Source organism: Juglans regia, chromosome 8 (assembly GCF_001411555.2).
Source record: "Juglans regia cultivar Chandler chromosome 8, Walnut 2.0, whole genome shotgun sequence".
NCBI lineage: Eukaryota > Viridiplantae > Streptophyta > Magnoliopsida > Fagales > Juglandaceae > Juglans > Juglans regia.
In genome coordinates, this window is record NC_049908.1 from 22,280,397 (window position 1) to 22,307,670 (window position 27,274).

General features: G+C 35.2%; 1 protein-coding gene across 3 annotated transcripts; it reads right to left on the reverse strand.

The window, feature by feature from the left end:
- Positions 1-5,783: 5,783 nt before the first annotated feature.
- On the reverse strand, positions 5,784-27,104 carry LOC109017678 (rust resistance kinase Lr10-like). 3 transcript variants are annotated; one of them, XM_035692956.1, is made up of 6 exons: positions 26,821-27,104; positions 26,585-26,629; positions 25,930-25,959; positions 25,709-25,738; positions 7,344-7,379; positions 5,784-7,116 (listed from the first exon to the last, which is right to left on the reverse strand). In XM_035692956.1, exons 1-6 carry the CDS (start codon positions 27,029-27,031, stop codon positions 6,026-6,028), a joined length of 1,443 nt encoding a protein of 480 aa, XP_035548849.1. In that variant the 5' UTR covers positions 27,032-27,104; the 3' UTR covers positions 5,784-6,025. The 3 variants fall into 3 exon arrangements, with proteins under 3 accessions (XP_035548849.1, XP_035548850.1, XP_035548851.1); XM_035692957.1 differs by lacking the exons at positions 25,709-25,738; positions 25,930-25,959; positions 26,585-26,629; positions 26,821-27,104 and adding exons at positions 7,497-7,517; positions 9,492-9,542; positions 9,813-10,646; XM_035692958.1 differs by lacking the exons at positions 7,344-7,379; positions 25,709-25,738; positions 25,930-25,959; positions 26,585-26,629; positions 26,821-27,104 and adding exons at positions 7,497-7,517; positions 9,492-9,542; positions 9,813-10,646.
- Between the last annotated feature and the right edge of the window lie 170 nt (positions 27,105-27,274).

Genomic DNA, 27,274 nt, shown 5'->3' on the forward strand with positions numbered 1-27,274 from the left:
TGACTCAGTCTTGAAATATAACTATATAAAAATTAAATACGGATTTCACTCAAATACTTTTTGTTCCATTGGTCATGCCTGAAATGAAGATAGAAAGTAGCAATCAATAGATGAAAAAAAATTGATAATAAAAAATTGAATACGGTAAAAGAATAATTTGATTCTTACCAAGAAAGGAGGTTCTCTCAACTCCATCCCAACTCTCAAGTAGCGTCCGTTCCAGACTCTCAATCATCGGTAATTATGTTAGGGTTCACAATTAGATCTATAAAATCATAAAAAGTAGAAGTTAGAAACATTAAAAATAATTAAATCATCATTTAAAAGCATATAAACTTACCCGATTCAAGCCTATAGCTCTCGGCATCAACACCAACGGTATCTAGTCTAATGGGCATTTCACTTATCCAATTCTGTGTGCAAACGAGGGCCTCCACGGTTGACGGTGACAATGAACTCCAATAAGCATCCAACACGCGACCTCTTGTGCTAAATGCCGACTCTGAGGCAACCGTAGTGACAGGAATGGCTAGCACATCTCGGGCCACACGGGAAAGGACTGGATACTTGGTGGAATGAACTTTCCACCAAGTTAATAACTGAAATACATCACTAGGTGCCTCGACAGCTTCCATAAAATATCGTTCAATCTCAGATGTACAATGCATAATGTTCCTTGTTGACATGAGTTGATGATATTGCCGTATAATACAATTACCTCTAACCCCTACAGATGGGTCAGTATCACCTGAGGAAACTGTCAATCCTGTCGGCCTCGAATGTGAGGAGCTACCAACTGCGGATGAAGGCTGAGCACTAGTACTGTAGTGATTATATAAGTCATCAACATCACTTTTTAGCAATCTAATAAACTCTCCAGCCTTCACTGCCCCGAGGACGGAATTTACCCAAAATTCTAGAACGGCCAACTTAACTCGGGGGTCAAGGATCACAGCCACAAATAGCAATCTATTTATCTTCTCAATATTCCCCCAATATTTATCATATTTGATCTTCATCCTCGTAGCCATAGCAGATAACAATCCAGCAGAGTCAGTACAACTATTTTCCAACTGGAAGTGAAGCTCCGAGAGCTCGCTGAAAAATGAGTTCGCAGTTGTATATTTGGATCCAGATAGCCGCATGGTTATCTCATAAAAAGTTCTTAAAAATTCAACAAAATAACTCACACTGGTCCAATCATGTGCGTCTGGCGCACCGAGCCCCTGTCCTGCTGGCTCCAACAAAGCATACCTCAGGCCCCCATCCTCGACCTCCATCCGCTCGAATGCTTTTTGGTACTTCTGTGCCACATCCAACATCATGTATGTAGAATTCCATCGAGTCGGAACGTCCAAGCACAGCATACTAGAACATTCAATCTTCAAATCTTCTGCTATTGCCTTAAACTTGGCAAGCCTTTGAGGGGAACCCCTCACATATCGTACAATGTTGCGGACTCGGGTTATGGAATCATGAACCTCTTTTAATCCCTCAACAACTATGAGGTTAATGATATGAGCACAGCATCGAACGTGAATAAACTCGTGGGCCCGAATGACATCATCTCTCACCGTCGTGTTCCGCTTAAACCAATCAATTGCTGTTTCATTCGCACTGGCATTGTCAACTGTAATACACAGCACTTTTCGAATTCCCAGTCCTTTAAACAATCATCCATCTTCGCCCCAATGGATGCACCTTTATGATCCACAATTTCTTTAAAACCAATAATTTTTTTATGCAAAATCCACTCACTGTCAATGTAGTGTGCTGTGATACACATGTAGCAGACGTTCTGTATGGAAGTCCATGTGTCAGTCGTAAAAGACACTCTCTGGCCAGTGGTAATAAACATCTTCCTCATCTCCTCCTTGTCCTTCGCATGCCTCTTCATACAATCTCGCATCACTGTATATCGTGATGGAATGGAAAATCGTGGCTCAACAAAATTTAGAAACTTTCGAAAGCTTCTTTTCTCGACTATGGTAAATGGCATCTCATCAGTAATTATCATCTCTGCAAGCATGTCCCTCAACATCTTCTCACTGTATTGAGGGATGACCAATTTCTTAGTCTGTGTACCATCAGTGGCTGTAGAAGTTTGGTAACTGAGGTTGGTCTGATCAGTGGCTTGCAATCCCCTCACTATCTTATATCGTTGGCAACCATTTAGATGTGCTATTAACACACTGGTACCTTGCTTCTTCGAATGGCATCCACAAAGTGATCCACAGTAATGGCATCTTGCTACTGGGTTCGCAATTTCACCAGGAATTTTGGTGAAATGCTCCCATGTCCACGACCTCTTTTTAGAAGGTCGTGGTGGTTGATCTTGCTCAATGGGCATCTCCTCCTCTTCGTTGAACATATCCTCATCCTCTATATCAACTGGGAGTGGGAGTCGACTAGCTGCTCTAGATGTAGCTGCTCTAGATGTAGCTGCCCTAGATGTGGCTCTAGGGGTGGAAGTACCCACCGGTGTAGGAGTTGTAGCATTGGCATCCGCCACATCCCCTTGTGGACGATCATCTCCACTATGTCTAGGATCCATATCACAATCAATGAAGCTGAAAAAATTAAATTAGAAGCAAAAAATTAGTTTAAAAATAAACTAGGCTATTGTATTATACAATAGGACATGTATTATTGTATCATAATATATTATTGTATCGATGTATTATTACATCGAGATTCGAGTGATGTGTGCTCGACTCAGACGAACCCATCCAGAGAAGTTCGCTCGACGTACGCTCGACGTGCGCTCGAGCATAACCCATCCAGAGAGCTTCGCTCGACGTACGCTTGACGTGTGCTCGAGCAGAAGCCATACAGAGAGGTTCGCTCGATGTGCGCTTGACGTGCGCTCGAGCAGAAGCCATACAGAGAGGTTCGCTCGACGTGCGCTCGATGTGGCGCTCTAGCAGAACCCATCCAGAAAGGTTCGCTCGATGTGCGCTCGAAGTGGCGCTCGAGCAGAACTCATACAGAGAGGTTCGCTCGATGTGCGCTCGACATGGAGCTCGAGCAGAATCCATCCAGAGAGGTTCGCTCGACGTGCGCTCGACGTGGAGCTCGAGCAGAATCCATCCAGAGAGGTTCGCTCGACCTGCGCTAGACGTCGCGCTCGAGTAGAACCCATTCAGAATTTTCAGAGAGGTTCGTGCGCTTGACATGGCGTTCGAGCAGAATCCATCCAGAGAGTTTCGCTTGACGTGCGCTCGACGTGGCGCTCGAGCAGAACTCATACAGAGAGGTTCGCTCGATGAGCGCTCGACGTAGCGCTCGAGCAGAACTCTTCCAGAGAGGTTCGCTCGACTACCGCTCGACATATCGCTCGAGCCAATGTTCAATACAACGTGCGCTCGACTTGCGCTCGACACCTCGCTCGAGTGCAAGTCTTCAAAACAATGTAAAATTCAAGTTTTTGAGCGTCGTGTTGGGACTATATTGAATATTCAATACACAAGAATCACAACTACTGGCTCCAATTCATAAGAGACGTGCTTGAATTAAATTTAGGGCTCATAAATTTAGGGCTCACTGTAGGTGGAAGCTGAACAGAGGAGCAATGAGGGACGGTGGCACGGAGGAGCAACAACGAATGGCGGCAAGCTGGCAAGAAAGACACAAGACGTGAGGACGGCTTCACAGTTCACTGGTTCAGTCATTGGGACGGGAGACGCGAGAGAGAACGGAGAAGGAAGAAGAAGTGAAGAAGGAAGAAGAAGAAGTGAAGAAGGAAGAAGGAAGAAGAAGAACTGAAGAAGGAAGAAGAAGGGGGGACCGGGGACGTATGAAGAAGGAACTTCCGAAACGACGCCGTTCCATATTAAGTGGAACGGTGTCGTTCAATAATTTTTTTTTAAACCCAGCTGTAAAACGACGTCGTTTTACAGCTGGGTTTAAAAAAAAATTCGGAGTCGGAGTTGGAGCTCCTTGAAGCTCCGACTCCGACTCCGACTCCGACTCCGAATAATTATTCGGAACTACTCCGAATTTCGACTCCGAATTCCGACAACTCCGACTCCGTCGGAGTCGGCATCGGAGCGGAAGTCGGACGGAGTCAGAATTTTCGCAATTTTGCACACCCCTAGAGTAAATGGTCTGTCGGGGAAAAGAGGGAGTAGCTAAGCTAAGTTAATGCGTTGGGTGGGAATAATGGGCATTTTGGTAATAAATTAAATCTGAATGTGCATTTCGGAAAAAATATACAAGGAAGTGTGCGTTATGAAATAACCGAAGTATTAAAAAGAAGAAACGGGAAGGATGTGCGACAAAGGTCTGGAATTTTTTTTTTCTTTCTTTCTTTACGACTTTATTGCAATTACAATAAAAAGTCTGGTCATGCTTCACAGAAAGGCTTTCACTATTCTTACACCATACATAATATTATATATAGTTATTTTATTTTTTGCTCCTACCAAATATGTAATGTATCGACCATGAATAGAAAAATTAAATTAATTTAAGAAGAATAAGACTAAAAAAATTTTAAAAAATTAAAAAAAAAATAAAAATAAGTGTGATATGTGAAAATGATGAGTAACAAAACTCATCGAATAATATACTTGGAAAGGAAACAACAACCATGGTTTGGTTTAATATTAATGCAAGGGTCTTCTTTCCTAGTCTAATTGCATGTTTGGAATGCAGTGAAAAATATAACTTATGACCTTAGGATTTATAATTTATAATTTAAATAATAAGTTTTACTATTAAAAAATTATTTATTATTTGGTAACCATATATTTAAATCACTTTTGAACATGTTATCTTTGTTTTGAAATAGATTTAAAAAATGCTTTTTCACGATGTAAAAATAACGATTATTTGAATTTTTAAAGATTATGAGCATATTATTAAAAATTTGAAAATTGTAATTATCTTAAAATTATATGGATATTTTCGTCCATTAACAATGGTTTTTTTTAAATTCAAATTATATTCTACATTATTTGAAAAAACACGTTTGAGATTAAACGTACTTTTTAACTTATTTGAGATTACAAATATTTTAATACATAACACCTAAATAATTTAATTTTCTCATTAAAAAACTTTGAAGGCTATTTAAATACTTTTTAAAGCTCTTATCGCAATCTCAAGCACGCCTTAAATATTTGGTGCTACAGTAATGAAATTAACGGAAAGCCATTTCACAAATGTGTGTCATCCAACGTACCTAATATGAAGGTCCTACAGGCTAATATTGAGACTATGGTGACACATGGCATTCTATTATTGGTCTACTTAACATCCAAAAATAAAAAATATAATTATAATTACACCTAAATTTTTAAAATTTGTAATGAAACTAATAATGCATTTTTTTTGTCTAATTATGATCCTAAGTACCTCAATTAAAATCAAGAAATTTTCGAATTTCATAATCCATCAAATAAAATTTTTGGAAACATAGCCTATTCATGAAAAATCCCATAAATCTCAATTGAACTTTTCTCAATTTTAATATGATCACTTCTGAATAAAATAAAATTGATGCTATCACAGATCGAGATCAAACATTACTTGCTGCTACATATTGTAAGAGCACTTTCAATGGCTAATCTATATATATTTTTTATCTGAAAAAACTCATTGCATCCTACTTTTCATATTTTAACTATCTATTTTTTTAAGAGTACCATTCATGATTCAACAACTTATCTAAATTTTTTATATATTTAATTTAAAAATTAAATAAATGAAAAAAAGTAGATAGAAAATAATGAAAATAGATAGATGAAAGAAGTGAGAAAAAAATAATAGAGAGAAAGAGAGAGATGTGTAAAAAATTTATACATGGATGAGTAGCATCAAACTATATTTAGATCGATACTTATTTTTAGGGCACTGCAAAGTATATATACTACAACAAGCATAGAAAGATTATGACCTTAAATTGTCGATCTTTTCTTTTTTCGTGGGCTCGAAGCAAACTTCTCTTAAAAAAGGAAAAAAAGAGATAGTTCAATTTTAGAAAGACAAACAATAAAAATTAAGCAAGGCTTGATTCATCTGATTAAATTGATGATGAAGCTTGATTTGAATTATCTCTACCACCCTTTATCTCTCTCTTTGGTGATGGTTGGAGAGGCTTGAGAGGAACTTGTAAGCATTCAACATCTCCTTCAAGCATTTTGATGACTTTCATCATTGATGGACGATCGCTAGGCTTCAATTGTATGCACCATAATGCAACTATCATCATCTTCTTACATAGTTTTCTTTCATCTTCAGTAGCATCTTCAATTTCTATATTCTTTCCATCATGGAATTGATCATATATCCAAGTGGGGAAGTAAATTTGGCTTAAATGTTCTGTAGATGCATGCAAGTTCTTTCTTCTGCTCACCATTTCCATCAACAGCATTCCAAAGCTATAGACATCAGCTTTGTATGAAACGCCTCCAATATTTTTGTAAAGCATTTCAGGAGCCATGTATCCAAACGTTCCTCTTGCACGAGTCAAAGGAACGATACTATCTTCCACCGGGTACAATTTTGCTAAGCCAAAATCTGAAACTTTGGGTTTCAAATTTTCATCAAGAAGAATGTTGTGAGGCTTAATGTCAAAATGTAAAATTTGCATGTCACATCCTTGATGTAAATACTCAATCCCGCGAGCCACTCCTAAAGCAATATCATATGTTTTCTCGTAGTTGAGGATATTTGCCTCTGATGAAAAAATGTGTTTGTTTAGAGATCCGTTGGGCATGAACTCATATATAAGGGCACGCTTTGAACCATGAACACAAAAACCAATGAGTTGCACTATATTCACATGATGGATCCTTCCAATGGTTGCAACTTCATTGATAAAATCTTGCCCATTTGCTTTGGATTGGCTTAACATCTTTACTGCTACAAGACGTCCACTTCGAAGTGTTCCTTTAAATACTGTGCCAAATCCTCCTTCACCCAATCTTTCCCTAAAACCTTTGGTCATTTTCTTAATTTCTGAGAAAGAGTACCTTATTGGCATGAGGTTATTTTGGCTTTGCAGAAATTCCTCAACATCATTGTACATGGATAAGTGCCTCCTTCGCCATTTATATATCAAAAATGCAATCACAAATGGAGCACCTAATACACTGATTGCCACATGCCAATCTGGGAAGGAAAATACAAAATTAATTATGCGAAAGCGATCCTATTATTGTTGCACTATTAGTCTAGCTACCTGTTGTCACCATTGTGTCGTACATTTGAAAAAATATATAGGTAGTTTTCACAACCAATTACTCCATTTCAAAGTTCTTGTTTTATAGTTTAAGGAATGATTAATTTACTAAAACAATTAAAAAAGATAAAAAGAGAAAGGTACATGAGATTCTTACCGAACAGTAATCCAATTAATAAACCTACCAAATTATCTGCAAAAGAAGGAAAAGAATTAATGTGCCAACAATTGTGTTATTAATGTGCCAACAATTGTGTTATTTCCAATTATATATAATACATATGATATCTTTCTGGGATAGAAAACTCACATTGTGAGATTGGTAGGGGTCCTGCAGGTTTGATAAAAAAGAAAGTTTCATGTCAGCATCTGAATTCAATAATTCACAATTAGGCCTTAATTATTATAAGAGCGCCAGAGTAGCACCGCTCGTTTTCACCGCTAGGCTAAAATTGTGTTTTTATTTTGTTTTTCAATTTTCTTATTCATAATTTTTTTTATCATTTTAAAACATTTTTAAAAAATAGAAAAAAAATATCAATATACTACTAGTCATTTCCTTAACTATTAAGTAAAAAAATAATTAAAAATAAAATAAAATATATGAGGTGTCAAAATGAAGAGGCAAATTGAGAGGGCAAAATAGCATTTTTCTTATTATAATGCTAGCTCAACTAAGATCGATAAATGTAGTCCTAATATATATCATTATAGGAATTACTACTTGTGACGAAAATAGATTTATTTTAATAAAAAATAGTCATTTTCATATGAAATAAATGAGAAAAAATAAACAATTTAATGTGATATTCATGACTCGGGTATTCAGTAAGAATTGAGTTTCGTAATGTTAATGATAAGTTCAACGTTAATCCTCAGAATTAAGCATATGATCAATAATGGTACTACTAATCAAAATAGGGCAATAAAAGAATGTACGGATAAATTATAGTGCAATCGTCTTAAACTTGTTTGTTGAACCCAAATTATGCGAGGTCGTATTGACTAACAGGATAAATTTAAAACCGCCACTTGTCCCAAAAGTTTAAGGTGTTGGAAAGAGATAAATTTAATTATTTGTATTTATCTTAACACTTCACTCACATGTGGGCCATACTCTCCCTTAATAATTGGGCAGGACTAACATGTGGAACATTTAATTAATTGAGTAAAGTTTAGAGTCAAGATTCAAACTTAGGTTCTCTACTCTGATACCTTGTAAAATTACTTCTTGTTTCAAAAGTTTAAGCTAGTGAGAAGAGGTAGATTTAATTATTTATACTTAATAAAATCTTAGTTTGAAACTTGAGTATAGTCTTCATATTCATTGATGGATTGTCATGAGATGTTGGAAGTGATATTGATGATGAAGCGGCTAGCAGCTGAAATATAAAATTTGGAGTTGTGGTCAGTAATGAGTTGATAATAAACCAAAGCCAACAAAGGCTAACAATAAGCTGAAAGGTTGGGTGAGGTTTGGATAATGAGTTGAGTTGCGATAAATTAAGGTAAAAATTGAATAAAATATTGTTACAAAATTATTTTATTATTATTATTATGGTTTTTGGGTTTAAAGTTTTTTAATAGTTTATTATATTTTGTGTGAAAATTTAAAAAAATTATAATAATTAGATGAGATGAGTTCGGATTAACTCTAAATTCAAATGGGGTCTGAGCCAACAATGAGCTACCTATGAACTTGATAACTAAAATTAAAAGACTAAAAATAGGACTGAGACTTCAAACAACACTCAAAATAAACAAGAATCTAATAAAAAAAGCTTACAGCTAATAAAGATATTGCAAATACATGATTTAAAATGAAACATAGTTGAATGATGACAAAACTTTTATGAGAGGTAAAGATGGCAGAAGAACTTTGAGTTCTTTCTTTGTACAATCGTCCTTTCCTTTTATTTATTTACTTTTTGTTAGCCAGAATTGGAGTTCTTTCAATTATGGAGTTAAGAGTCATCAGTACTAGATAGGGTAGAACACTTATAAAGCGGTGATAAGTTATGTTCACATTAAATACATGATAAGTTATATATACTCGAAAACGTAGGTATTTTAATAATATTATTTCAAATTTCTTTCTCTTGAAATGAGTGCCAAAAGGAAAAAATTGAAGACTAAGGGCTTATTTGAGTATAAGAATTTGAGATAAGAATTATGTTAATAGTATTGAAATGGTTTGTGAAATGTAGTAAACCTTATTTTGTAATATGCCTTATTTATACCATATTTAGCTTATTATGGTATAAAAAAAAAAAACACATCTTATATATGGGGATTGAAAACTCACCTGCAGTATAGACCTGTTCTAGCAAGAAAATAACCCAAGTAGGTAAATTTCCTGCATGTTTTGACAAAAGGAAAAAAAAAAAGAAAAAAATGGGATCACATTAGCATCTGGAATCTTCAATTAAAAATTAGGTCATTATAATGCTGCAAAAATAGCCCCTATATATTTATCCCCTTTAAATGGGTATTGTGTCGGGTACGGCTAATTAGAATAGGAAAATACAATATATATATATTTATTATATATATATATATATATACAATATATATATATAATAAATATCTCATTAGAATTCTAATCTCAAATTTATTAATTACTCACCCCATCGGTACCATGAAAGCTCAAAACCATATGAGAATACATTACGGATGTCTGTACAGGAAATATTAGGATCAACAGAAATTTGTCCTGGCCACGATGTCAGAGACATTTGCTCTATCGTGCATGACTCCTCCACATCCATCACATTCACTCCATAGCCAACAATAAGATATATGTACCGTTTGGAATCTTGAGAAAAAGATGAGTTGGAAGAAGACCCATATCTATTACTAATAATAGAACACTTTGTAGAAGTCGTGTCCCAATGGATCAAAGAGGAAGCCCAACTCACTGGCTTTTCACAGTTCACAATAGCCACAACTGCAGTCAAATATGGAATATATGGAATATTCCAGTCCAGCAGCCTCGAAATACTAAAATTATCTCGGTTTAGAAAATAACGAGGGATGAAGGAGTAATTATCCTCTGAATACCTAAGTCTACAATTCGGATTGTATAGCTGTTGTAATTGATTTGGCTTACATAGTATTTACTACCATCATATAAAGATAACAACGTGTGGTTGTTGTCATCACATGAGAGCTCAAACCTTTGGTCTCCACAGTTTGATGGATCGCCTTTAAGTCGAAACGGATAGCTGATGTTGGGGATATTGCCACAGGAAGGAGGACAGTAGTGATGACTATTCTTATGACTAGAAGCTGGAGGAACAAGGATTAAGGCCAGAACAGTACTTATAAGGACCTTGAGTTCAACAGGGAAAGCCATTCCTCTTCGACCCAACAACAGAGAGAGCCAGAGATCAGAGAAAGATAGAGCTAGGATAAGGAGAGAGGGCGTGGTTTCCATAGCTTTGTTGGCCAACTTATTTGCTAAGAAATTATATAGAGTGCGACTACTCGTGATATTGCAGCCACTTACATTTAGAAGATAAAGGTCCAATGAAGTTATTCCTTCAGAAGATATTTTAAAATGGGGACGAAAAAATTGATTTTAGGGATCAGTTGAAATATAATTTATTGGATTGGAAAATCCCATCCTGAAAGGTAATTTTGTTGGAATGGCTCTCTGTCCAAACATTTTGATGGAATGACTCTGAAATTTCTAATTACAATTAAAATTATCTCTTCGCGTAGGGAGATCGATGACATATATAAGTGAGAAAACTATTCTCTTTGAATAAAATAATTTCAAACTCAAACACAGCTTTGGAGTCGCCTAATTATATCTTTACAGCAACAATTAAACACAATCAATCTTGCACGTTTGCTTTGAAGCCCAATTTTCATAGTTTGGTTGGTAGAAAATGATCTTTTGAAAAAAATAACGGAATAGATTATACGTTCATACTACGCTTTCTTCTCGGTTATCTCAAAGTTATTATTCTACGTGTATTTAATTGCACACATATTTAAGATTGAAAATTCACTACACTTTTAATCATCTGTTGTGCCATAGTATTTAATTATTAATTTTTAACTTAATTTTCGCACAAACTTATGTTTTATGGGAGATTAATTCCAAATCAATGTTAACCATATTCTTATTAGGATAGAAGTAGTCTATTGAGCTAGTAACATGCAAGAACAATTCCTTCCTAGATTGAAGAAAACTATTTGGGCCAATCAAACGCATGGACAGTACATGCTTAAGCTACTTGATACTCTATTTTATCAAATCTTAAAAAAAAAATTGAAGACATTCCTGAAATTAGCCTTGTTATAAAATCATTGCATTGGTCTCTATGGTCTAGGATTTAAATCAGGATGCAGCCTTTTCTTGAAAAAAAAAAAAAAAACTATTAAAGGTTTGGAAAAATTCTCTCATCAATCACTATTTATCACTCCACACCCTATGAAAAATCCCTTATATCTTATGAAAAATATATCCATATTTTATGAAAAAATTATAAATGCAGAATATGAAAAATGAATAATAACTTATGCATAAAATTTCATGATCAGAACAGGGAAGGCCATTCCTCTTCCCATCAATAGAGTGAGCCAGAGGTCAGAGAAAGATAGGACTAGGATTAGGAGAGCGGGCGTGGTTTCCACAGCTGTATGCAGACAAACACACACATATATATATATATGTATGTAATAATGCAGATAGAGGGGTAACTAAATGATGTAGGTAGAGGAGGACTAGTAAACATAAGCCCTCGTTCAATAAATGTTCACAAAGACATTGAATTGCATGAGTTGACGGAGTCAATTGTGAGAGACGAGGCAAAATTATTATTGGTGGTGCTTTGTCGGCACCTTGCTTTCTACGATGTGGAGGAAATTGTGAAAACCAGATTACATGCCATGCATCGTATGGATTAAACGATTGTGGAGGACTACTTTTTAGTCTTTCTTTTGACTTTTTGGCATGGTGAACCTTCCAAGAAAATGTTAGAGATTATGTCGTTTAGCCCCACTTCACACTGTGTAATTAAGCATAGACGATACTGTAAGAATTTGAAGATGAAGGAATAATCTCAATTCTCATTAATTGTAATGGCTGTATACATTTCGTGTATATATGTGCAAAAGGGAATCCTAACTGATTCTGACATTTGTACAAGCATGTGGTGTGCTCTGCAGTGCACTACCATTTGCAGCAGAGTCTGTTACAACAGCTGCCAGAGTATTACAAACAAACCAAGATATTTACAAACGTGCCAATAGGTCATGTTTCAAGGCTATTCTAAGTTACTCCAGATGATTCCAAGGTAGTAGCAGTCGTGCTGTCCAATATGTACCCTTTGGAACATTGGGATATTATAGAGCAGGTTGAAGTAGTGGAAATAGCTAAGAAGGAGAATTCCTCAGTGGCTTTAATTCACAGCTCACAATAACCAGTACACCTCTTGATAGTTGAATGAATTGGAATCTCTCATTCATGACGCATTCCCCTTTTTCTCATCTGTGGTGTCCATAGCTTTATTGGCCAACTTGTTTGCTAAGAAATTATATAGATTGCGACTACTCGTGATATTGCAGCCACTTGCATTTAGAAGATAAACGTCCAATCAAGTTATTCCTTTAGAAGATAAAAGTCTAACTTGGAATTTAAAGATCAAACTATTATCCTACGCGCACATATTTAAGAAATTTATCAAACTATTATCCTACGCGCACATATCAAAATCCAGCAACTACAGTAGCTTTGAGCTGTAGTCCAAGATATAAGATCATTGCATTGGTCTCTATGTTCTAGGGTTTAAATCAGGATCGAGCCTTTACTTGAAAAGAAAAACTTGGCTTGTACCCTGCTCGATTCGGCAGTGCAGGCCTATGTCTGCTAGGCTCATAGCCAATACCAGTTTTTTCTTTTGTTTTTTTTTTTTTCTTAACAGAGTTAGATTTAGAAAAATTTTGGTCGGGTTTAAAAAAAAAACTTATTTAAAAAATATGCCCATACCAGTTTTCAACCCTAACCCGGTTAACTAAAAATTTGCAACCACTCACCCTCCTCCTACATCGGTTACAAAATTGTTCATCGTAGAGAAATAAAAATTTTAGGCCTCTAACCAAAAGTAGTCTATCAATTTCATTTCACACGGTTGGGCAAAACCCAGCCGTTAAAGTGCAATTGAAGTGATCCAATGGGCACTTCAATTCCTAGGCGTCACGTCTAGCCAGGTGTTACTCGGCTTGCAGCAAATGGGGCATGCCACATGGGCACCCCCACTTTATTACAAAACTTATAAATCCAGCTCTTAAACAACACCAAGAACATATGAAAACTAATCTTTTGTGGAGAAGAAATAATAATAGTAAAAGTTTTATGGAAATAGATGCTTGAGGATTTCCTTCTCGATCGACTTCAGATTTTCCTTTCAAGATGTATTTGATAAAAAAAAAAAAAAAAAGTGAGTAAGTTGACATAAAAACTAAATAAACAAAACAATAGAAAAAGGAAAAATCACTGTTCAACTCTATGTGATCTTTATTTTTTCAAAACTAGCACATTTGGTTTAAAAAGTTTACAACTAGCACTTGTATTTATATCAACGTTTTAAAATGGTCCATCTGTCAAAATTACGGGTAAAAAACAAAACGGTGAACTACTAAACCGGATTGAACCGGTGTCGGGTGGTTAGGTCCAGTTTGGTATCGATTTCATGTTTTTCAAAACCAGTCGAAATCAGTCCGATTTTTATTTTCTTTTTTCTAACACCGGATTAGACCAGTTCATATATTAATATATTTTAAATTTTTATATTGTATAAAATATTTTTTATATAATGTCTTATATTATATATAATTTTTATATGTAATATATATAATTATATATGAAATAATTTTATCTTATATGATAAATTACTGATTAATATAACATTAAATTTTAAAATCCTATATAAATAACTATATATTATCATTATAGTCTATTGTATCAATACTTATATTAATACTATATCACTATAATATGTAATATAATTATAATATATATTATAGTATATTACAATATATTATTATATACTATAATATATATATACTAAATAATATATTGAAAAAATCGGATCGAACCGTACCGAAACCGATAAAATCAAAAATACCAATTTAGGGGTGTAACTAGGGCAATATCAATTTCTCAAATCTCAAAACTGATATATACCAATTCAGCTAAAAAATATATCTAAAATTAGATCGAATCGGACTAGTTACACCCCTCGTCAAAACTCCATTACCCTTCTAACGAAAAATGCTGACCTGGTTGTTGACTACCTTGCTATAAGCAATCAGAAGACGAAATGTGTCATCTTCTGTACATTCAACATTTAAAGATTTTAAAAAATTAGCATGCCATATTAGCAACAACGATAAAAATAATTAAAAAAAATTAAAATCAAATAAGTATTGACATCTTAGAAAATCAACAAAATAAAGAATAAAAACACAAAGAAAGGAAAAACTATTTACTTTTTCTTTAAAAAAACCATAAAATTAGTTTAAAAAAATAACTTCAAAATCAATAACTTCATAATTAAAAGAACATTGAGATTATTATTAGAAAATAAACAAAATTAAAAAAAACAGATTAAAAAAAAAAAAACCAACAAACTATCCACTGGCGAGGGGTGTACATGCGTGGCTACCCCATTGGACGACAACTTCTTTGGACCACCAGATCAAGGTTGCCCCCGTTGAGTTTAATAATCTGGCCACCCTGAGGTGTGGCTGCCAATGCGCACCCTTTAAGCGGTCAAATCTGGACAGTGCTACCGACAACGGTAGCCGTCCAAGGCCACCACTTGGTGGCCACCCATGAGGGCGGCAGTTTGCTGCTCTCTTTTATTTTTATAATTAATTTGATAAAGTAGTTAATTTTTTGTTTCCTAATTTATCTTAATATAATTTTTTGTTTATTTGATTAACATTTATAACGTTTTTTAAAAACCCTTATTAACTTATTAAATTCCAAGTGTTTAAAGGTAATTCAATGATATTCTTCATATTTTTGCGTTTTTTCTAATATATTTATTTTTGTAAAATGTGTTAGTTTTCTTTCATTTTAATGATTGTAAGGAAAATAATAGAATGTCCTAAGAGTTTGCCTCGTCATTTTGACCAATCATATGCATTGAAATGTTTTTATTTTTTATTTTTTATTTTTTGTTTAACGGTTAAAGAAGTGACTATTAATGTAATGATATTTTTTTATTGTTTAAAAATATTAAAAAATGTTTAAAAAATGGGGAAAAAAAAAATTGACCACAAGCAAGGAATTAGTTCCAAGATGGTCTTTAATAAAACCATCATAGTTGGCAAGCCCCGAATTAATATTCCTTTGAGGCACCATCAATATTTAATTCCATCTTACCAGGAGGGGAAACCATCTATCCAACCAGTAATAGTTTTCTTACTTTTGTTGCAATTTTCGAGATGTGCATAAATATCAAGATTCATTATTCTAGGTAGATTTTTTGTGGACGTATTGAAAAAGTTAATCCACACAGCCATTTAGCAACTTTCCATGTTGTGAACGTGTTTCATATCTTCTGATGCATAATCACCTGCAATCAAAGAAACGTGTGGCTTGGGGGTTTGGAGGAATTTCTTTGATACCTAAGTCAGCAATAGCAAAAGAGATCTTTCTCTAGCTAACAAATTAGATGGGTTTCATTGTCATACCTAGGTAGTATAAATAGAGCCCACGATATTTCTGTTGCTATGTGATAACTTTCTCATCTGTTATTTGAAATTCAAGTCTTGGAATATTGGGACTTAGCTTATTCCGAATAAACCAATGGCTCCTCTTCCCCGAAGTCCTCATACAGCTATTCTTTAAGTGTTAACTCTTATATGCTTGAAATGGACTAGGCCCTTGATTGATGGGTTATTGGGCTGAGCTGTAGCTCAGGTGGGGTGATACGACTTAGCAAGCCATGGAGAGGATTAAACCCTTTCTAGTTATCCCACAAAGTCTCATCACGCGAAACATGATGGGACTTGTAATCATTGCATTGCTTCGTTGTCTAGGTTTTCTGTCTTTTCATGCCCCCTTGTTAGAATGTTGCTTCGTCTTCGCGCTCGTTTGCATACTCCACTTAACTGTCACAGGTATTTATTGTCTTCAAGCACCTTTTTTCCCACTTCTCTTTTGGTTCTCTTCTCTCCTCTCTCGAGCACTCTACTTCTTTGCATCTTCTCTCAAACTTAATCGACTATGCTTCCTTGCATTTTCTCCCAAACTTCATCGTGAGTCCATGGCTTCCTCCAAATGCAATCCTCTGCCTTCATCCCGTAGGGCTGGTTCTTTGCAACCTTGCGAACCTCCTACTCGCCCTGAAGGGGTAGTCGTTAACCCTATCGTAGAGGGGGGATATGTGTTGCTCGCTCAGTTTTCGAAGGCCATCAATGGGTCTGCTTGACCAGCGTCGTGGTGCTGTTGACGTGAGAGGTATGGCTGTTCCAGTTTCTTTGTACCTAGTTATGTTTGTGATGGGTATTTATTGGGTTGAGCTATAGCTCCGGCCCGTGATACGACCTGACAAGCCCTGGAGAGGATTAAACCCCTACCATGATTAGACTTGTAATCATAGCATTGCTTTGTTGTCTGGGTTTTCTGTCCTTTCGTGCCCCCTTGTCAGAACGTTGCTTCATCTTTGAGCCCTTTTGCATACTCCACTTAACCGTCGCGTGTATTTATTGTCTTCAAGCACTCTTTTTCCCACTTGTCCTATTTTGGTTCTTTTTTTTCCTCTCTCACGCACTCAGCTTCTTTGCATCTTCTCTCAAACTTCGTTGACTCTACTTCCCTGCGTTTTCTCCCAAACTTCATTATGAATCAATGGCTTCCTCTAAAAGCAATCATTTGTCTTCATCATGTGGGGTCGGTTCTTTGCGACCACGCGACCGTCCTATGCGCCCTGAGGAGTAGCCATTAACCTTACCGTAGAGGGGGGGATCTGTTCTTGGCTCAATTTTTGAAGGCCATCAATGGCCTTCAACCATCTCTTGTTGCTTTTTTACAGTTGTTCTGCCACTACACGCATACTCCCAGTCATAAGTCAATCACGGTGACACCTGTCACCTTAGACTATAGGCCACACCATAACTATTTCGGGACACTATTCCACAGTTCCCAATACGACTTTTCATGTTCTACGCCCATCAACAACACAATCAACCTTATCTCTGTGATAGGCCACACGGTGTATCGCTTTAACTCATGGAATACACTCCACGTGTACTCCCTTCACACACACTACGACCCATCACCATGACGGTATATGCGTCATATGGTGCATCACTTCAGCACATAGAGTACATCGTATACTCCCTTCGCATACTACACCACACAGAATACACTCCACGTGTACTCTTCTCTTTCCACATTATACCAGGAGAGTATATTTTACATATACCCTTCTTATCCCACACTATGTCACACAGAGCACACTCCACGTGTACTCTTCTCATTCCACATTATGCTAGGAGGGTTTATTCTGCATATACTTTCCTTATTCCACACTACGCGACGAGAGCACACACTCTCTTCCCAATCCACACGACGCCGCGTATTACAGCATAGTCCACAATGCTACACAACACACTTACCAACTACGCCCAACACCTCACATACATCGCACATCACATCACCACACTACATAACAAACTCCACAAATACTAACAGCACAGTCCACAACCAAATCAACTAATTAACATCTAACATAAATAACGAGGGATAGAGGGTTATACCATCAAAGGGATAACCCGTGCATTGCTCACTGACTGTCATAGTCGATGATGTCGAAAGTGTCGTACGTTGTGGCTAACCCACGTACAATGGCTTTTTGGGCATTTGGATAGTTAAGTGTGGTCTTGGAAATGCTCATGGTGGCCTCGTGGTAGTGGTGTGGGGTGCAACATGGCATATCTAGCCGTGTATAGTGGCAGTTAGCCACATGCAGTGGCTATTTTGGCTACTGAAGGTGGCAATTTTTTTTTTGGCTAATTATGATCCTAAGTATCTCAATTAAAATCAAGAAATTTTCGAATTCCATAATCCATTAAATAAAATATTTGGACCCATAGAAAAATCCCATAAATCTCAATTTTAGCCTATTAATAAGATTCAAAATCATCCACTAAATTTTAACGGGCCTTGGCCTATGGGCCTAACTAAAATTCCAAGCCAACCTCAATAAATCTTAAATCATAGGCTCACCCAACATTGCTTATTAAACATAATTTTAAGCCAAATTAAATTATCCTCAATAATCCCACAGTAATTTCACGTCGGGGGTGTTAGATGAACAACCACAGCTAGTAAGCATATAAAAATAATATAGACGTTAGTTTAATATTTTTGGGGCACTTTTATATGGACTGTTACTATTTGAGGCACTAAATTTGACTAATAGCATTAATTCAAAGTAATGTATTAACTACTGCATGCTATACTGGTTATTTATTACGACCAATTATTAAAATGATCACTTCTGAATAAAATAATATTGATGCTATCACAAATCGAGATCAAACATTACTTGCTGCTACATATTGTAAGAGCACTTCCAATGGCTAATCTATATATATTTTTTATCTAAAAAACGCATTACATCCTACTTTTCCTATTTTAACTAACTATTTTTTAAGAGCACCATTCATGATTCAACAACTTATCTAAATTTTTTATATATTTGATTTAAAAATTAAATAAATGAAAAAAGTACTGAGAAAATAATAAAAATAGATAGATGAAAGAAGTGAGAAAAATAAATAATAGAGAGAGATGTGTAAAAAATTTAGGGCACTGCGTAGTATACTATGACAAGCATAGAAAAATTATGATTTTATACTGTTGATCTTCTTTTCATGGGCTTGAAGCAAAACTTTCATAGTTCGGTCTGTATAAAGTCTTCTCTTAAAAAAAAAAAAAAAACAGATAGAAAGAGATCATAGTTCACTTTTAGAAAGATAAACAATAAAAATTAAATAAGACTTTATTCATTGGATTGAATTGATGATGAAGCTTGATTTGAATTATCTCTATCACCCTTTATCTCCCTCTTTAGTGATGGTTGGAGAGGCTTGAGAGGAACTTGTAAGCATTCAGCATCTCCTTCAAGCATTTTGATGACTTTGTTCATTGATGGACGATCGCTAGGCTTCAATTGTATGCACCATAATGCGACTATCATCATCTTCTTACATATTTTCCTTTCATCTTCTGTGGCATCTTGTATTTCTATATTCTTTCCATCATGGAATTGATCATATATCCAAGTTGGGAAGTAAATTTGGCTTAAATGTTCTGTAGATGCATGCAAGTTCTTTCTTCTGCTCACCATTTCCAACAACAACATTCCAAAGCTATAGACATCAGCTTTGTATGAAATGCCTCCAATATTTTTGTAAAGCATTTCAGGAGCCATGTATCCAAATGTTCCTCTTGCACGAGTCAAAGGAACGATACTATCTTCCACCGGGTACAATTTTGCTAAGCCAAAATCTGAAACTTTGGGTTTCAAATTTTCATCAAGAAGAATGTTGTGAGGCTTAATGTCGAAATGTAAAATTTGCATGTCACATCCTTGATGTAAATATTCAATCCCGCGAGCCACTCCTAAAGCAATATCATATGTTTTCTCGTAGTTGAGGATATTTGCTTCTGATGAAAAAATGTGTTTGTTTAGAGATCCGTTGGGCATGAACTCATATATAAGGGCACGCTTTGAACCATGAACACAAAAACCAATGAGTTGCACTATATTCACATGATGGATCCTTCCAATGGTTGCTACTTCATTGATAAAATCTTGCCCATTTGCTTTGGATTGGCTTAACACCTTTACTGCTACAAGATGTCCACTTCGAAGTGTTCCTTTAAATACTGTGCCAAATCCTCCTTCACCCAATCTTTCCCTAAAACCTTTGGTCATTTTCTTAATTTCTGAGAAAGAGTACCTTATTGGCATGAGGTTATTTTGGCTTTGCAGAAATTCCTCAACATCGTCGTACATGGATAAGTGCCTCCTTCGCCATTTATATATCAAAAATGCAATCACAAATGGAGCACCTAATACACTAATTGCCACATGCCATTCTGGAAAGGAAAATACAAATGTAATTATACAAAACCGATCCTATTATTGTTGCACTATTTGTAGTCTAGCTACCTGTTGTCACCATTGTGTCGTACATTTGAAAAAAATATATAGGTAGTATTCACGACCAATTACTCCATTTCAAAATTATTGTTTCGTAGTTTGAGGAATGATTAATTTACTAAAACAATTAAAAACGATAAAAAGAGAGAGATACATGGGATTCTTACCAAGCAGTAATCCAATTAATAAACCTGTAAAATTAGCTGCAAAAGAATTAATGTGCCAACAGTTGTGTTATTACCAAAGAAAACCCATCCAATTATATATAATACATATGATATCTTTCTAGGATAGAAAACTCACATCGTGAGATTGGTATGGGTTCTGCTGGTTTAACAAAAAAGAAAGTTTCACGTCAGCATCTGAATTCAATAATTAACAATTAGGCCTTAATTATTATAATGCTAGCTAAACTAAGATCAATAAATGTTGTTCTAATATATATCATTATAGGAATTACTACTTGTAACGAAAATAGATTCATTTTAATTAGAAATAATCATTTTCATATGAAATAAATGAGAACAAATAAACAATTAAGCATATGTAAGAATTGAACAAATAGAGTTTTGGGTATTCAGTAAGAATTGAGTTTTGTGATGTTAAAGATAAGTTCAACGTTAATCCTCAGAATTAAGCATATGATGAATAATGGTACTACTAATCAGAATCGGGCAATAGAGGAACGTACAGGTAAATTACAGTGCAATCGTCTTAAACTTGTTTGTTGAACCCAAATTATGTCAGTCGTATTGACTAAAAGGATAAATTTAAAACCGCCACTTGGCCCAAAAGGTTAAGGTGTTGGGAAGAGGTAAATTTAATTATTTGCATTTATTTTAGCACTCCACTCACATGTGGGCCATACTCTCCCTTAATAAGTGGGCTAGGGTAACATGTGGAACATTTAATTAATTGAGTGAAGTTTAGAGTCAAGATTCAAATTTAAGATCTCTACTCTGATACCTTGTAAAATCACTACTTGTTTCAAAAGTTTAAGATAGTGAGAAGAAGTAGATTTAATTATTATACTTAATAAAATCTTAGTTTGAAACTTGAGTATAGTTTTCATATTCATTGATTGATTGTCATGAGATGTTGAAAGTGATATTGTTGATGAAGTGGCTAGCAGTTGAAATATCAAATTTGGAGTTGTGTTCAATAATGAGTTGATAATAAACCAAAGCCAACAAAGGCTAACAATAAGCTAGAAGATTGGGTGAGGTTTGGATAATGAGTTGAGTTGAGATGAGTTAAGGTGAAAGTTGAATAAAATATTGTTAGAATTTTATTTTTTTATTATTATTATTATTTTTGGATTTAAAATTTTTTAATTGTTTATTATATTTTGTGTGAAAATTTGGAAACATTATAATGATTAGATGAGATGAGTTGAGATTAACTCTAAATCCAAACGGGGCCTCGCCAACAATGAGCTACATATGACCTTGATCAACAATAGAACTAAAATTAAAAGACTAAAAACTGGACTGAGACTTCAAAGAATACTCAAACTAAACAAGAATCTAATAAAAAAAGCTTACAACTAATAAAGATATTCCAAATACATGGATTTGAAATGAAACATAGTTGAACGATGATGTAAATTTTGTGAGAAGTAAAGATGGTAGAAGAACTTTGAGTTTTTTGTTAGCCAGAATTTGAGTTTTTTCAATTATGGAGCTAAGAGTCATCAGTTCTAGATAGGGTAGAACACTTCTAAAGTGGTGATAAGTTATGTTCACATTAAATACATGATGAGTTATATATACTTGAAAATGTAGGTGATTTTAATAATATTATTTCAAATTTCTTTCTCTTGAAACGAGTGCCAAAAGGAAAAAATTGAACACTAAGGGCATATTTGAGTATAAGAATATGATATGAGAATTATGTTAATAGTAGTGAAATGCTTTGTGAAATGTAGTAAACCTTATTTTGTAATATGCCTTATTTATACCATATTTAGCTTATTATAGTTAACATATATCAAATATTATCTTTGACTTATTTTGTATTTATTGAATTTTCATTATTCCTCTAACCTTGTTCACTTATATATGGCATTCTATTATACATTTAAATACAAAGAAATACAAGTTGTTCTCACTCTTAATTCCCTTTTAACTTAATTATCATGGCATTAAAGACACTGATTTCCTAGTGCTTAGAAAGTCTCATACGTGATGTGTTATTTGGTATTTTTTTTTCCATTAACCATATGTCTTCTAGGGACTTTCTAAGAACTTAATATATTGCTGCCCTCTCTCTCATCATCAATCACATACATCGGTTTACTCTTATGCACTGCACGGCTTGTATACTCATCGTATTTGCACAATCCACCACCACAGATTGATTCCTTGAATTATGGTTGATTTTTTGGTGCAAAAAGCACTCTATTCTGGTCAAACATGCACCTCCACTCGCAGTCACAAGTTCCTACGCCACTCCGAATGCCTCTCCTCTCTTCCAACCCCAACATCTATCTCTCTTAGTTTGATTCACTCTCAATCTCTTCTCTCTCTCTCTCTCTCCCCCCATTTATCTCACTTCGTTCTCTCTCTTCTCCCCCTTGTGTCGTAGCCCGTCATGCACTTCCGCTGCCAAGGCCTTGCTCCATAGGTCGCGCCGCCTCAATCCTTTGTTGTTGCCAGTTGTTGCTCATCATGTTGGTAAGTTTCTATTCATCCTTGTATCTCTCTCTTCTCTCTCTCTCCATCTGCAACTCTCACCCACTCTCTCGATCTTGCTTTCCAGTCATCTCCCACCTCTCTCTTTGCTGCGTTGTAGTGTTGCAGTGGCCACCCCCACCACACACCACCAGAGTCAAGCTGCTTACACCTTAAACACCACTCTTTGCCTCACGCCTCAGTCCCATGTTGCTTCGCTCACTGTCTTGCTACTACTATTGTTCCTCCCAACCACAAGCATGTTGCTGGTAAGCCCCTCGACCCCTTCTCATCTCTCACTCTCTCTCTCTCTCTCTCTCTCTCTCTCTCCTTTTACTTCACTCTCCCTCTCTCAGTTTTGCCTATGTTACACACTCTCAATTCGACTCCCTTTCTCTTTTAGTCGGCCTCTCTCTATCTATGTCTATCCCTCTCTCATCTGCCTGCTTTGTGTTGCAACCAATCACCATCACCATCACTGCCACCGCCCAAGCCTTGCACCACAACCAAGTTGCCACTGTATTTCCATTCTGACAAGTGGAGGCCCCTGCACCACACGCTCAATTGCTCCCCACCACTCCATTTTTGTTGCACTTCCCCGTCACCAAATCCAGTTGACCACTTCTACAAGGTCGGTAAGAAACTCTTTTTCTTTATATGTTAAGACTATGGCTAACATGTTTTGTGTAGTGACGAGACAATTTTAGGAATTTTTTGGAGTTTGAATTGCATTGCTCAGTGGATTAATGTGTAATGTTTCAATGAGGCTGGATAGAATCTGGTTGTTGACTTGTAGATGGAAGTAAGCGGGTAGGCATGAAGATGAGCGAGTACTTGGGAGTCAATTGGTATAAAAACATGGTTTTGAAACCTGGTTGGTTGGGTGCGTTACTGCCAAATTGTGAAAAATGGATTTTCTATAAGGAGGTCTAACCTACTATGACACCAGTGTGGAAGTTGGGTCATTAGGTCACAGGATAGAAAGTTCGGGTTTGGAGTTAGCGCATTATGTCTTATTGTAGATGTGCTAGTTAAATTCTATTAACTTATTGATTTTACTAATTTTGTGTAGGCATCGATTGGTTTTAGCTCTATTATGTTGTGAGACAAGTCAGTTGTGCTAAAAAGTTCAGGTAAGCAGTGCTCCTATACTAGATGTTGTCTAAAACTAATTGAGGTTGGTTTTGTGAAAAACTTGCATATTTTGTCATGAAAGCAACCTTGGTTATTATCTGCACCAGTCCCTGTATCTGAACATTCAAACTTGACATTTTATAATGACTGGTATTGACATGAGCAATTTTTGTACTCTGCTTCTCTACTGCATAAAATCTAAATATGAAATCTGAAATTTATGTCCAATTATATGATATTATCTTATTCGTATGTTATTGCATTAGATCTATAGACCCTGAGGGATGAGATTTTGTTCTCCTCTGATTTCTGGCTCTGCCAAAGTATAAAATAGTGGTCTCTATTTTGAGTGCAATCACTTTAGTGACAATTTAATTTTTGTTCTACTTTTCTATCCATAGAATGTACAACTATACCACAAGGGTAAACTTAGCCTCTGTTTTGAGTACAGTCACTTTCGTAATAAAATAGTGATTTATTTTCTGCTTAGCTAACAATAGATATGCACAACTCTGCCATGGGGATAAAGATGGCTTCTGTTTCTACTTCAGATGTTGTTTGAGTAGGCTTGTTCCTAAGGTATTTTGAATATATAATTATTATAATGAAATACTTTTGAAAATACAACTGTCATATTTTTTAGAATTGTCTGTTCATACATTCTTTAAGAGAAATTTTGCTAGTGTTTAGTTTAGTTTACTTGGAAGAATTTTGAAATATTTGATTTAGGAGGGCCTTTTGTATTTAAGTTCATATTATTGTGGGTTTCAAGTTAAAAGGTTCGCCCTTAGGTATGGGCCTTTTAAAGCTTTTCATGTTAGTATTTATTTAATTTTTTAGAAATTCCACTTCTCATATTGTATCTTAATATCCTCAATCACAGTATCTGTTATAACTTGTTTTAAGTGACTTCATAGAATTTCATCAAAGTGAAAAGACACTACTTAAGATATGATATGTTAGCTGGATCAGAGATATATAACACGTCAATCTTTATATATATAAATAAATATTACAAATATATATAATATTTATTTATATATAAGTAATGCTAGATACAAGTTTAAGATGTGAAGTGCAAGTCTCAGGGCAGTCCATGAGAAAATCACGTTTTAGAGGTGGGGCCAACTTTTTTTTCTAAGAATATTGTGTGGGGATTGCACATCCTATGTCTGTACAAATATTTTTTTGTATATGTGTGTATATATATTTATATATATATACACATTATATGCGTGTGTATGTAATTAATATATATTTGATCTTTTCTGCAAGTTTAAACTATTTTCATGTTTATAGTGAATGTAGATGAAGAGTTAATCTGGATGGAAGATGGCCCTGAGGGTCTGTATAGTTTGATTTTACAGGATAAAATTGTAATTGATTCTTCTTAATGGAATACAGAGAGGTATGTTTTGATTCAAAAAAAAAAAAAAACTATTTTCATGTTTTATTGCTTCAGGAATGATTGGTTAAATGATGAAAGAAGACAAATAGATCAGAGAGATACAAATTCTTACCGACGTTCCCTGAGGATCCAATACAATAAGCTGTGGTTGATGCAGAAAAGAAATAAAGGTAAATGGTCAATTAATCTGTTGAGTCAGCCATGTCGAACGAAACTGTATAAAAACCTCTATCCATTTATGTTATCAATAAATATAAAAACTAGTTGTATAGTACCAACAGTTAATTTTCAAATTTTCATTGAAGAGGGGAAGCTAGTGTAAGGGGATTTTACCGATGAGCCCTAACAATCCAGTATAATAAGCTGCAACACATGGAGAAAAGAAATAAAGGTAAGTTATCAGTTAATTTATTTACTGTAAAAAAGTGCATATTATTTACGAAAAGAGATATTGGATTGAGATAAAAGCCAGTCTTCAAATTCAAATTGCAAGGAAGCTATTTGGAACAGAATCTAGAAATTAAAAATTGCAAATGCTGCAAAAGTTTTCCTATGGATAGCTTGCTTAGAGGCCTTACCCACTAATTTAAATCTCGTTAAAAGGAAAATAATAGTCACCAAACTGTCTACTGTGTTTAGAAGAAGAAGAAAGTACAATACATGTACTTTGGGAGTGTATAGCAGCAAAGGATGTGTGGTGTCTTCATTCAAAGAAAATTCAAAGAAGTTCTTTGACAGCAACTTGTTTTAAGGATTTATTAGTTGTTATGTATAGTATTGCTGATGAAGAACAGAGGGAAGAAATAGTTGTGACAGCAAGCAGACTAGTCTGGCATAGAAGGAGTGATTTTATTTTCAACAACAATTTTTGGTAGTGAGTTGAGATTAAAAAGCATTATCTTGAAAGGTGACTCTCTCCAGGTTATTAATAGCATCAAGCCAATGTTGAGATGGAGGATTGTCCATCTTATGGGGATTGAAAACTCACCTGCAGTTACGGCCTGTTTTAGTAAGAAAATAACGAAAGTATTTCCTGCATGTTTTGACAAAAAATAAAAAAGGGAAAAAATGGGATCATATTAAATTACGTTCAATAATTGTGGAAGATCACAACTATGGTACTGCTAATTATATATGGTACAGAAACGTAATGACGAGATATATCGATCAGCACATAATAAATATCTCATTAGAATTCTAATTTCAAATTTTTTAATTACTCACCCCGTCGGACGCAATAAGGTTGATTATCGTCATCGATGTAGCAATTATAGTATCCGCAGCTTCCACAATAAATCCCATACCATGAAAGTTCAAAACCATATGAGAATATATTGTGGATGTCTGTACAGGAAATATTAGGATCACCATAAATTTGTCCTGGCCACGATGTCAGAGACATTTGCTCTATCGTGCACGACTCCTCCACATCCATCACATTCGCTCCATCGCCAACAATAAGATATAAGTACCGTTTGGAATATTGAGAAAAAGAGGAGTTGGAAGAAGACCCATATCCCTTATTGATATTAAAACAATTCGTAGAAATAGTCATGTCCAAATGGAAAGGGGAAGTCCAACTCACTGGCTTTTCACAGTTCACAATAACCACAACTTCAGTAAAAATCAGTGAAATATCCCAGTCCGGCCAACTCAAATTACGACGATTGAGAAAATA

Coding starts and splice junctions, on each gene's coding strand:
- LOC109017678 (XM_035692956.1), bottom strand. CDS start 27,031: ATGGATGTGGAGGAGTCGTGCACGATAGAGCAAATGTCTCTGACATCG. Junction 25,960..26,584: donor AAAACAGGCCGTAACTGCAG/GTGAGTTTTCAA, acceptor CATGTGTTGCAG/CTTATTATACTGGATTGTTA. Junction 25,739..25,929: donor TGGATTGTTAGGGCTCATCG/GTAAAATCCCCT, acceptor CATCAACCACAG/CTTATTGTATTGGATCCTCA.